At 36.7% G+C, this 14,251-nt stretch overlaps 1 protein-coding gene across 3 annotated transcripts in view; it reads right to left on the bottom strand.

The window, feature by feature from the left end:
• LOC124170605 (tolloid-like protein 1) overlaps positions 1 to 14,251 on the bottom strand; it is a 370,867-nt gene that overhangs the window by 18,017 nt on the left and 338,599 nt on the right. For all 3 annotated transcript variants that reach the window (XM_046549431.1, XM_046549433.1, XM_046549432.1), the window contains 4 exons: positions 10,362 to 10,569; positions 9,875 to 10,083; positions 4,701 to 4,929; positions 2,611 to 2,804 (listed from right to left, as the gene is read on the bottom strand). In XM_046549431.1, coding sequence (XP_046405387.1) covers positions 2,611 to 2,804; positions 4,701 to 4,929; positions 9,875 to 10,083; positions 10,362 to 10,569 — 840 coding nt within the window. The remainder of the gene's footprint in view (positions 1 to 2,610; positions 2,805 to 4,700; positions 4,930 to 9,874; positions 10,084 to 10,361; positions 10,570 to 14,251) is intronic.

The raw sequence follows: 14,251 nt of genomic DNA, 5'->3' as shown, positions 1-14,251 counted from the left end.
TTCAAAGTGTAATTCTTCTTTGGAGAAGCAAATTTCCATTTCATAAAGATGCACAAGAAAACCATCAGAGACTGAAAAATATGGGAGGGGTGGATGGTGGAGTTGGGGAGAAGAGGGAATGCAAGTTGCGTGGCTCATTACAGGAATACATACATTTAGCCCAGCCCACGACAGTTTCGCGTATTCTTCTAGTCTCAGAAGAGGAGTTCCAGTGTAAATGATAGATTTTACCTCAAGCCTTCATGAGAAAAAAATAATTGTATATTGTTAAAACTCTTGGCATCTTAAAACAAATATGACACTGCCATAATGTTTTATAACGGCTGAGAAGAGGTGGAAACTATAAAGTAGAAGGGAGACAGATCTGGAAGACAGATTCAGCATTTTTTCAGATCCAGATCTGGAATCGATCTTTGATTTTAGGTGCTAGATCTTCGGATATTTTCGGATCCAAATTTATTTTTAATTGCCTAATATAAATGAAGAAATTATTCAATTTTCTTCAGGTACATACAATCATAGGAATGTGATTTTGATTGTCATACACATTTTTATATCTTTACTGATTGCAAATTATTTTTTTAAACTTTCAAGTTAGTTTTTAAAAACATTAATAATTGTTCACGCTCAGGATCTAAATGGTTATGCTTGCACCTGAAAATGAAAGTAGGCTTATCTTCAGATAAATTATCAACTGAATTCAAATTTTCAGCACACATGTTTCCCATGGATTTTGTCATTTTCCCATCACACACTGACTTCATCTTCACTAAGAGATGCTTCAGTGGTGTTGAGGTGTATTTTTTACTTCCTCATGATTGTTTTACACCACAATGCACGCACATGTGTGCAGACCTACTTTGAGATCTCCTTTACTCAATAAAAATTTTTCCACGGTATGAAATACATTTTCTCAAAGTTATTATTTAATTAAATTGCAACTGTGCATCTGAAATGCAGCAAACAATGTTTAGAACAACAGAGACGTCACGTGTGGCGAGGTGAAGGAACTATAACAAAATAAGACAACTGCTCAGCGAGAGGAAGGGGTGGGCAGCAAAAGCCCGTAAAGGAGAGGTGGAGGGGAAGGAGTGAGCTCCCCTCATCTTTCAAGCAATGAGACAATGAAAAAAGGAGTCAAAGCAATGTCATGGGATGAACACATCTAATCCTACAGCTTTTTGACATCATTGCCTCAAAGTGAAGCCGGGTTAGCTATGTGATACATATATGCAATTTGCGTTTCCAGTCTGTCTCATTTTGTTTAAGTGTGTACATGCTACGCTTTTTTCTTTGGAAATTGTGCTCTTTGGACAATGCTGAATATTGATATAACCTTGTTGTATCCAGAAAGTTTGTGTCCAATTAGAACTTAAAAAAACTTCAATACTGTCAGAAATGCAATGCATTTAGTCCCATTCTTATTCGAATCTTTAGCATCCAACCATCCAATTTCACAAAAGCTATCGTTGGACACCCTCGGGTGCAACAGGTGAATTACCATGCAGTTGGCCTTCAGAAACTGCAAGATTAAAAGCAGGCCTGTTTTACTTTGCCTAAAAATTTCCCATGACTGAAATTCTGTAGCATAACCCTTGCGTGAGTTTTTAACCAAAATGGTACATGAGTGAGACAAGCATCGCAGTACATCGAAGCATGAGAAGGTTGGATCGGAACTCTTTCTACTCCCTCTTATAGGATGCAACATTCACTGTACATTAATTTAAAATTTCAGATCCAGATTCGATTTCTTAAGTGAATTAGGATTAGATTTCATTATCTGGTTAAGAGCATTATCTGTGGATATTTGGATCCAATGTATCTGATCCGACCATCCCTATAAAATACATATACAACTTGCTGCTAGACCAACTTTGTTTTAAGTGGGACTCATTTCAGAGTGCCTTTTTAAAAGAGGGATATTTTTACATGGCTAAAAGGCCTTTTTTTTAAACAAGGAGCAGCTTTCGCTTCATTAAAAGCGAGACTTTATTACATGCATGTTTGCTATATGTGGTCTTCACTCTGCAACAGTTGCAGTGAGCATCTATGTGTCCATTTTTCTAAAAAGGGTATATTTTTATTTTGCTTTTTTTATATGGCAATCCCAAGTATGAAAAGGAAGCCTTGTTCAGTCATGTGCTACCTTGAAGAATATTGAAACAAGGATGGAAGAGCATATCAAAAAGCCTGGGCACACTCAACCACCACAACAGTTTAGCATTGGTCAAAAATGCTATTGGCATGTAGGCCATTTCAATCAGGTAAGCTTTTGTAACTGAATCAAATTGTGAGTCCAACTTGTGCCTTAATTCCTCTCATCTCTGGCCAGACCTGAGGTGAATGTGCAGAGAGAGATTACTCTTTCTTCATAGGATAATTAGGTCTATTCAGTTTTTTGGGGTACTTAACAGTCCCCTCATGCTCTAGAGCAGTCAAATGAATAAAATTACAATTACAGCCCATTGCAGTGTTCACCTCCTACAAGAATTTACAGGGAACTCATCCATCAAATTAAGCAACCTTTTAAGACAGCAGAAAAATGCTGTAAGTTAAAAACATATTAATATCGTGGTTAGTGAATAGTAAGTGCCACACAGAGAACCATACCTGTTTCAAATGTATATCTAGCTTTAAATCCTCCCCCCTGAAGCTCCCCACTACTAAAAACCATTACAAGACGTGGTCCGTCTGAAACCACTTCCGCTGGCAGTGTCTCTCCACAAAGTTCATGATCAAATTTATCATATGAGTCAGTTGCCTCTTGTCCCTTGAGGTATAACTTGAGGTATCCATCAGTGCACCTGAAAAGGAAATATTGTTGAAGATTAATGGGCCAATTCTTACGGAACATGGCTAGCAAAGATGTCATCAAAGAATAAGATGCAGGATATTATAAATTAGGAGAACCCAGCTTTATTTAAGAACTAAATCTATTTAATCATTCATTTATTTAATTCATATTCATATAGTCGTATGAATTCATTTATGTACTTTAAATTATATATGTATCTAAATGTCTGATGCATTTTGTAAAAATACATTTCTGATGAAGCCAGAATTTTTTCTATCGATTTGAGGAGGGAAGTATTATAATAGTACCCATAACACATTTTCTATAATTACAGCTGTCATGTTTAAACCTATTTGCAACATTTGCCCACTAGGATAACCTTGGAATAAACTTGCGGCTTTTTTATGCACCTCTGCATTCTTACTTTTTCTTATTATAAATACTTAATGAAGGGAATTTAAAGACAAGTAACTTATAATAAATATAACACCTTAACGTATTATTCTTTCTTATTTACATTCCAAAATAATGCATAATTTTTCACAAAGCCCTTTATTAATTGTTTAAATATTTCATCAGTATTTAGAGACGATGCTCGGAAAGACTATGGGCACTGAAAATATTCACAAAATATAATTTCTATGCCACAATTTACACTTGCCTACTTAATGTGAAATACACAAAAAAAAGAAATAGGTGGCATATCAATTGCCATGGAAATGTTCTCACTTTGGAAGATTCGTCACTTACAAGGAAATTGCCAGACTGACTCAAAAATACTATGCACATACTTTGTTATGGCCAATGCTAAGAAATGGAATGCTATAGTACACCACTAGTAATCCATTCACAGTGGGCATGCAATTTCAATTTTTTAAAGTGTTGCAAAATCCCACTTAGAATGTAACTAGGGGTTATGGATGACTGTCACCAGACGATACAATCATAGAATATGATTGTTATGTATCTATAGTTGGCAACCCTGTGATGTTATGTATGTATAGTTGGCAACCTTGTGATTTTATGCATGGATAGTTGGCTACCCTGTACTGGAGGTGAAGGTATAGACTGGCAGAAAAGGTGCCAAGGTCATGGTGTATTAAGTGAACTTGTAAAGAATAAATCTTTTAGAATGATAGTATTGAACAACACATTTATATCTACCCATACACATTAGCATGGATTGTCCATTACAAAACATTTTATCTCAAAATCTGCTGTTAAACCCATTTAGTGGCTGGTTTAGAGACTGATGTATCAGCTTTTGCTGCTCGGGTGAAAAGTGTGGTGGGCCGATATATTTTGGCTGCATGTCATGTGGATTTTACATAGAAAATAGTATTACTATAAGCCACCTAGTATCTTTTCAAGTTGATTCCTTTCCAAAAAATATGATGGCAAAATTTGGGTCCCTGAAAACAGCCATTCTGTAAATAACTCCTTATCAGCTGATTTCTTCTAACCTCCCAAAATGCTTCAAAGTGTAATTCTTCTTTGGAGAAGCAAATTTCCATGCTCTTTTATTCCGTTCGGAGCACTCTCATGCTCCGAACGGAATAAAAATCATTCTGCATGCACTCAAAGACATACCAATGGCATAACAAGAATATTTCAAATATAAAGCTATAGAATTAAAGCTGCTAGTTTGATTGATGAACTAAGAATTATTTTACAAACATAGGAACTCCGGGAAAATACAGGAGGGTCAAGTGAACATTCTCATGAGATTGACATATGTTTTCTGGGTGGATGTATGCGAGGGGAAAATTATTTTTTCCGAGCAGCAAACTTTCTTCTATGGCTGGCTATGACAACGCAATACAATTTCCTTCATTATTCCTTGCAAAAAAATCATCTTTATATGATACTATGTTCCCTGCAACACACGTGTTTTCAATTTACTTACTCTCCACTGTCCCCTTTAGGAATTGCAAATTTTTCGAACTCCAAACGCACTCGCTCCAAGTGCTGCATGTCTTGCATCCCATAAATGAAGTAACGGCAAACAATTTTTGGAATATAAGGAAAAGGATAGTTGGGTGAGTAAACGGTGCCACGTGATTCCTTCTTGCTGAGTATCTTTTGGTCGCACTCGGACCCCCGAATGTGCTCCCCATCATTCTTCCCAATGAAGTCTGAAATGAAGAGAAGTGGCACACCAGAGATGAAGGAAATTTCCCCGCAACCACGAGGCATTGAACATTTACTATCATCTATATTTCCAAAAAGTCGGCAGCCAATGGGAAACACTCAACTGCCACCCCATTCAAGGGCATATTTATTTTATTTACAAGGGCAAAGTGTGGTCAACTAACGGTAACAACTAACCTCTGCTCATACCGTATGTGTTACCATTGATAGAATCTACATATCAACTGTTATGACCTTAGCTTCTCATTTTGCTGATTGGAAATAATAGCAAACTGAAGAATAATAGTAGGGATGGACGGATCCAGGATATTTTTCGGACCCAGATCCGGATCGGATCCTTAATTTTCAGAGCCGGATCTTTGGATATTTTCGGATCCAATTGCATTTTCAAATTCCTGCTATAAAACGAAGTAATCATTTGAGTTTCTTCTGGGTACATACAATCAAAGGAATGCTTGTTAGATTTAAATACACATTTTAATATTTTTTCCTGATTAAAAATCATTTTTATAAGCTTTCAAATTAATTTTTTTTAAACGATAAAATCTTTACACGCTCAGGATCTAAACTGTTATGCTTGTGTTAGGAAATGAAAATAGGTTTCAGTCTTTGGATGAACCATTGACTGAATTTTAATATTCTCACATAAGTTTCCCTTGAATTTTGTCACTTTCTCACGGCTTACTGTCTTGTGTCCCACCCAAAAATACTTCAGTTGCAGTGAGGTGGATTTTGCACTTCCTCGTGATAGTTTCACATCACAGTGCACGCACATGGCTCTCTCTATGTCAATAAAAATGTTTCTACACAATGAAAGACATTTTTATCTGCATATCATTAAATTAAATTGCAACTGCACAATCTACAACGAAATTAACAATGTTTAGTACAACATTAGCATCATGTGCGAGGAGTTGTGGGAACAGAACTAGACCACCACTAAGCAAGAGGAAGGGGTCGGCAGCAGAAGGGCATAGAGGATAGGTGGAGTGGAAGGAGCATGCTCCCCCTGTCCTTCAAGCAATGAGGCTACAAATGAGGGAGTCAAGGATGAACATGTCAGATCTTGCTATTTTGTGACATCGTTGCCTTCAAAGGCTTCAAAGCAAAGCCAGGCGACCTATGTGATATATACAGTTGGCATTTCCAGGCATCTTCTTGTTTGACAGTAATGATGCCACGTGTGTTACTTTGAAAATTGTGCTGTTTGGACAATGATGAATATTGGAAAAATCTTGTTGTATCTAAAAAAAAACTTTGCTTCAATCAATTTGAGGTTAAAAAAAAGTAAATATGTTAGAAATGTGACTGTTTTTGAATCTCGTGTGCATCATCCAATTGCCAAAAACTGTCAAGGCATCTTCGGGTCCACTCAGTCAGCATTTGTTCTCCAGGAACGGAGAATTGAAGCAGGTGAGATGAAAAAGGTTGTTGGGTGAGATTGGGGTAGTGATGATACACTCTTCCATTGTTCTTATATAACTTGATATTTTCCTTTGAAGATAATGATTTATGGACCGCATGATCTCGGAAAGGAAACAAAATATTAGAGGCATGGGGTGATGGAAGATTGAGGGTGTTTTTTTAATCTGCGACGTAGTCACTTTTGCCGTGGTTGTTATCCTATGGCATTGAGATTCTCCCAATGGTTGTTCAATCTCATTGTAAGAGTGCCTGTGCCTGCCGTATTTTCCTGTAAAAATTTCCACGGCTGAAATTCTGTTGCATAGCCCTGCGAGAGCTTGTAAACAAAATGTTTCATGAGGAGGACAGTGCAATGGCGAATGCAGAGGTAGGATCGGAACTCTTTCCACTCCCTCGCATGGGACGCTGCATTCACTGGAGCATAAATTTTAAATTTCAGATGCAAATCCGATGCCTTCAGTGAATTTGGATCCGAAGTATCCAATGAAGGGCAATATCCGTGGATATTTGGATCCGAGGTATCCGATCCGACCATCCCCATAAAAGGGTGAATTTGCCATTGCCTGGAGTGAAGGTCAGGAGGGACCCACTTGTGGATCATGCTGCCACAATCTTGGAAATTAGGTCATATACTTAACCCTTAGACTGCAGGAACGTTTTTATGCATTTTGTATGCTGACTGTGGGAAAAACGTTTGACCATTGCTCGGCAGTTTCCCAAAATTTTTACAGCTCCCTGGTTAGAGGCCACGTGCACTTTCCCTCACTGTAGGGATCACTAAAGCACTTAACTCTGCCCGGCCATCCCTTAGTGCAAGGGGCGCACTCCGCATTTCCTATCTCCGCATTTCCTATCATAGTGTCCATTTCGTATTGTTTCCTTCATGCTCTTATTATGCCTACAACAAGTGCCCAAATGTAGGCTCATCCGCTGGTGAGAATGAAAGAGCGGTCGCCCTGGTTTTAGAAGGGTTTACTCCTTGCCAGGTGAGAGGGAAAAATATTTCTTGGCTCTCTCTCACAGAGGCTGGTAGCAATAATCATGCACATACTTGTGCAGCCTAAGGGTTAGCCATGAAGAGCTTAAAGAACAGACTCAACCAACTTAGATATTGGGCAGAATTCAGAAGTAATGAATATTTTACTTACTCAAGGTGTTGCTGCCCACAGCTGATGGTCATCAGAAAATCATCTCATTAACTTTCAATTTTTATGATAAAAATTCATGAATCAGCAAATATGTAACAAATGATTCATAAGTATACCATTTTTTAACCTATTCTTTTACACACATCATGAGAAGCATTTTCCATTTGTGCTGTCTATTGGGATAGAGCATAACTATGCAAGCACATGTTACCATAAATTTTACTAGGAACCATCTTGAAAAACTCATTCTGTCATGTTACCAACCTAAGACAGACAACTCACATAGCTTCAAACAGAGGAACCAAACCATATCACACACCTCCCTCCAAACTCTCATTCAGAGAGAAACCACCTCAAACAATTGTGATAGACATTGACACGCAAACTTATAATTTCAATTTTTTACCTGCTGTACAATTCCTCCACTCCTTTGTCATTACACCACCATTATGGGCCAGACCATTATTATGTGAAACATTATTTTTATTCAGATTCTCTTGCATTGTACCTTTTGTATTCAGTAGACTCAGATCAATATTGACAACAGCATTTTCCTGACCGGTCTCTCTAGCAACTGAGTTACAATTGGAAAAATCATCACAGCTAGGAATTATACATCTTTCATCACAAGATTTTTTGATTTTTTCAACTTACACCTATTATGCTGAAAAAAAAGATCAAGTCTTATCCATTCCTATCCAATAGTATTTAGGTTCATCATCCTTATCTAATATTCTAGTATTTTTTTCCAACACTTAGCACTGTTAGCTTTAGCACTTGGAACCACTCTCCCCTGCTAAAAGTCTGTTATTTCCTATGAGATTCCATGTTATACCAATCCTCCATTTTTATCTGTGCTACACACAGCTTGTCATAAATATCATTTTCAATTTTAGGTTCTAAATGATATTCTGTCATAGGCAACAAAGACCTTATAATTGCCTCATTAAATTAGGTACCACAATTTTCTCAACTGCCTGCATAACCAAATAACACTTTTTGTAATAAAAGATTTTGCATTCATCAGTACCTTACCATACTTGGCAAACTCTCATAGTAATACTTAGTTAATACTAATATATGAGTTTTGGCAGTTGCAAGTCTAATCTTATTTCGCCAATCATTGGGCATTGGAAGGTGTTTGGTGGCTGAATGGAACCATTTCTAACTATTAAAGATCAACCTCAGCCTTATCATTGGTACTCTGTGAGTGCGTATCGGCAAACTGCAGATATTTATCACAGGCAAAGATTGACTCAAGATCATATTTCATTAATTTAAGTCTCAGCCTTTGAAGACAGAATTGAATTGATCTAATAAATTCGTTTCTTCATCACTGCTAGAAAAGGTTTAAAACAGACATTTTCACCCCAAAAGAAACACAGGCTCAATAATTGTTTTTCACAATGACTATAATTTAACTCACAATCACTCATTGCCACTACCTTATATTCATCCCCACATTGGATGAAAAGATAACATTCTAGACCACCCTTTGACACATTATATTATATAATTATAGGCTTATTTGGATCAACGGGAGTCAATGATGAAGTAACAGAAACTTTATGTTAAAGATTAAGATCCTTATCATGCTGAGCTAACCATGCAAACTCAACATTCTCCTTCAGTAATTGGAATAATGGCTCCATTACTTGAGTATGTGACCCCTCATGTAACTTAATGAACCCCAGACTTCTTGTAGCTGTTTCTTATTTTCTAGAATCTGGATTGACATGCCATCTGAGGATCAATTTGCATTATTTCCATGGAAATGATTTGTCCCATAAACTTAGCCTTATAACGATTTCTTAAATTGCATTTTCTAAGCATTTGTGTAAATAGACTTTGCTATTTTTATTACCTCATCTTGGGTTTCAGCATACTCTTGTTCAGAACTCACCAACAGTTATTAAATCATCTCTACACATAATAATATTTGGTAGGCCACCAAAATATTTAAATACTTTCTCATCAAAGAGATCACCAGAGTTACTTAACCCATGTGGTAATATGTACCTTGAAGCCATAAACCCCTGAAGGTGTGCTAAAACAGCACAGCCAGGATGATTCGCCATCTAACAATAAATGATGAAACTTTTGGGCAGATTAGTATTAAAAACTTTCTTCCCTTTAAATTTCATGGCCATATCTTCTAATTTGTATGGAGCCATTAGTTTCCTAACAATAATTTTGTTTAGTTCAGACAGATCCAAACACAGCCTCAGTTTTTTACTTCATTTCTTAATCGACACAATTCTATTAACACATGCATACGCCATGTACACAGTTTATCATGTCACAAGTTTTCTAAATTGAATTTCTAAGGAGAAAGAATAGGAAAAACGACATTTACCCAATTTCACAAAGCTCTCACTGAACTCAAATATTCCTTTGAAACCTCTATTCTGGGTGTTTGCAGTCCTCTGAAGAGTTACAAATGTAACTAACAATGATGATTCACTGGAATACAAGACTAAATTCCGCTGTTGACCACAGTAAGTGCCAATAACTGCAGAGGTATTGTCAGGACCATCGTGCACTTTAACATAGTCAAAAGGGCAGCTGTGGAAATGAAAATATGTTGCATTAGAATTTTGAAATATCTATCATTGGTGTAACACTTTTACAGATAGGATTAATTAAACATGAATTTATCAAAAATTTTGGGCTTGAGCATTAATGCTCTTGAAATACTGACAGGATTTTCTGAATGTGAGACCATGTCCATTTTTCACAGGATCTTGATGGAAATCAAGCAGAGATGACAAAAAGTATAACCCAAAATTATTTTATCAATTCCCATGCTAGAAAATAAAACAATAAGATGAATGATTACTCACTGAGGTCCACCAAAAAACAAGTCGAAATCTCGGAACTCAAGCCGAACACGCTGACCTGGGTCTCCATTGAACCTATATGAACAGGACAGGTCCTTTGGATAAACACCTGGGTATGTCGGCGAGAGGATCACACCTTGGCGCTTATGCTTGACATCAACAGTGAAGGAGCAGATAGTACTAGGTGCTGGTGTGCCCACTTCAAACTGAGCTGCAAGTAGAGTATCAACAAAACTCAGTTATGTCTTCAAACTGAGCTGCAAAATGGACATCAACTCATGCTATGTCATCAAATTCAAAGAGTTTTATGAATGGGAAATTAAAATATTTTTACAGAGTTACTTAGAATAAGGACAAAAATATTAGAGATGAAAGGATACGTCAAATGCTTACTAATTTCACTCTTAATTATGATAGTGAAAGCTCCTTCGACAGCTTCAATAGGACTTTTTGATACGACATCCCTCTGTTTCATCTACGACACATTTTTATGCCCAAGTTATATAATATATAATATTTAATGATTGTGATGATATATGGAGCATTTCTCAGTACATATATCATGCCCAGTCAACCATATCAACCTTATACTATATTTTACAGTCACATGTAGCTCATTCTCTTTTTTTCCTCCGTTATTGCATAAAAATTGGAATGAAGAGTGCCAATTCTTTTTTATTTTATTTTGGCGAAATTTATGGTGATATGATTCTTCAGCAGAAAGCCCTCATGTAAAAGTAAGAAGTTTTACCTATTTCGAAGATCACCTGTAATTTATGTGTATCCACATAAAAGTAATTTATGTGTCTCTGCTCATCAGAGGTGTATTTTTTAAATTTAAGTATTACATCCAGATTTGTAGGGATAAAAACTAATATTACCTGAGAAATGCCTAAAATTAAAAAAAAATATTTTTTAGCCTACGAGCTTCCTTGATTTAGTTGGTGAAGATCAAGATCTTTGGCTTCAAGTCATCCCACTCTGGATGCCAAAATATATTTATTACATTTTCATTGTCATCATTGACTAATTAATTGAAATTTCAGTCCTTAATTAGCTTTCATTGTATGCATTGATTAGATCACACCTGATTTTTTCTTGGAATTTATTGTTCATCAGTTGAATACAAAGTTCAGAAATGAATAGCATACTTGCAAGTAAGGGATGAATGTCATCAGAGGGTACCTACACATCCCATTGCAAGCATTTTTATTCTAAAGCTAAGGGCGTAGCCAGGATCAAAACTAGAGGGGAGCAAGCCGTGGTCATTCAACTTGTAATACAGAAAAGGTTAAGGAAATCAAAATTTCAAAAAAATTATAACAGTGTTTTTATAGTACAGTTGAGGGCCTGGAGTCCGGAATCCAGAAACCTGGAGAACCAGAAATCCGGAGCATTTGAAAATTCCTCGGCGTAGTGTTTTGACTTGCCACCTCGTGGCTCCACTCTTCGAGCCTTGTTCTGGAATGAGTAGGAAGTTAGCACACGCTATGAACATGCGCTAACAACCTAGGCAGGGAAACTTAGGGATCTCTAATATCTAGCACAAGAGCCTTAACGCATTCATAAATTAATTAATTAATAAAATATAGAAGTGCATGAACAGATTTACTCTCTGACTAAGGAAGGTATCGACAGATCTCACAATGTCTGCTAGCGAATGCTATCTAGGAAAGCTATTGAGTATGAAGAAATAGATGTATTTGTGCTGATTCTCATCCAGTATTAAGCACATATAGTTTATGCTGCGGAACCTATGGTTGTAATTTGGCGACTTATTTGGCAAGTTTTTTGCCTCCTTCAATCTAGAGTACTTGAATCCATCTAAGGTGACGAATGTTCTTCCAGGGGTTGTTTGACCAACCATGGTTTATGGTTTTATTGCGTTAAGATTCTCAAAAAGAGTGTATCACTTTTTCCGCCTGCTGAAGACCAGAAATCCAGAAAAAAAAACAGAAATCAAGATACCCTGCGGTCCCAAGCTTTCTGGACTTGAGGTCTGCAACTGTATTTTTCCAGCCTTTATATCAACTCACCAACCTGTCTGTTTGTTTGTCTGGTACAAATCTTGTAACTCAAATTTGACTCACTTCCTGTGAAGCAAAAACGCTGAAATTTTGCACACTTCTTCATTTCCGATGACAATACATGAAAATATAACTTTTTCTCTCCAACCCCCCTTTAACCACCCCCCAGTCAACCTATAGCCCCCCAAAACATGTTTTTGATCTAAGAAGTTCCAAATGGTCGATTTTCGTGTTTTACATTTAATTTGTGAAAACTGTACAACAGCTAATTATGATCTTCATATATTTATTAACAATTGTAAGGTTTTGTAAATGTTTGAATATTGTTTTACCGTTACATAAAACGTACGGGGTGGCATTTTTAACATAGGGGGGTGGCATTTTTAACATAGGGGTAGGCATTTAAAAGCATAGGGGTGGCATTTTGTAACATAGGGGGCTTACCATTCACTGAAAATTTAATAAATATAGTGACTTTTTTAATACGTCACTTTTGGTTTTTCGGGGTCACTGAGTTTTTTTGCTTTGTGTCATATATAAACGTTGCTCATCCCCTGTAATCTAAATATAAAGGTTGGTTTTTAAAAAAAAAATTTTATAAGAGCTTATTAAATATTTGCTGAAAAATAAAATATTTTTATTTTAATTACATGCTTTATACTATTATCACTTTTCTTGGATTCAAAGAAAATTAGTTCAAACTTTCATTTTGAACTAAATTTACTTTTGCTTCTGGGAGGGGGGCAGCTGCCTCCTCCTGCCCGCTGGGTATGCCCATGCCTAAAGCTTTTACATCAATGAAATTACATTCCCAAAGGTCCTCCTCATTTTACCTGCAGCAATTTAATATAAGGTATCCATTTTCAAGGTACAGAATGTATACCATCATCTATTTCTTTGGGATTATCATTTTCACTGCATTCTATTGAACCTATGTGAACAAGACATGTCCTTCATCTGCTAAGTTATAAAAATTTCAGCTAATTTTCAGTGATTGTCATAGTGTAGCAATACATGCCTGGTCGACCATACCAACTTTACATTTAGCAAAGCAACCTAGAATGCTGAAGGGATAGAATAGAGATTTCATTTCCTCAATGAATAATATAAAAATAGTCCAGCATCGCTCTATAACATGTAATTTGATGGGCACACCTCTTGAACCTTGACAAAGGCATAAAGTGTGAGCCAGCATTAAATTACTTCTAACATTGGCATTTTGGGAACTTCTTCAAGACCACACATCATCCTTCATTGCATCCTTTCATCTTCTAGACTCAATATGAAATAATACAAATCAAACCATTCCATTTAGCTGTGGAATACTTAAAATTTATTCATTACCTGCCGAAGTAGATCATACCATTACTAACAGAGAACTAATACAGTCAGGAGAACAAGTAAATAGAGTAGAACAAGATGTTTTTTCACCAACCTCAGGTTTATTAAAAAATAGTTTATAACTGATAGGAAAGTATGAACGGATAGATGAATGTTTCTGTGATGTTATGCAAGCAAAAAAATAAATGACTACTTCCAACTCCAGTGGCGCAGCGATGGGGGGGTTTAGGGGGGGATAAACCCCCCCAGAGCTCAGAGAATTTTTAAGTTAACTCTATTTTACTTAATTGCATTACTATTACTTGCAGAACAGTGTAAGGATTAATAAAATATCCCTGAGAAGGCCATAAAACTCACCATTTTGAACCGTATATCATAATTTTTTTTGGAGGAGAGCACATGCACCTCCCGCTTACCCTGGCGGTTATGCAATACCCAAAGCCCCCCAGAATTAGTTGCGCCTGAAACCCCCCTAGCCTTAATTCCTAGCTGCGCCCCTGCCCCACTCTTCTCTGCTAGAATGCA

This window comes from Ischnura elegans, chromosome X, assembly GCF_921293095.1.
Source record: "Ischnura elegans chromosome X, ioIscEleg1.1, whole genome shotgun sequence".
In the NCBI taxonomy this organism is placed as follows: Eukaryota; Metazoa; Arthropoda; class Insecta; order Odonata; family Coenagrionidae; genus Ischnura; species Ischnura elegans.
Note: the sequence above shows the minus strand (reverse complement) of the source record. Positions and strands in the feature narration are given on the sequence as shown.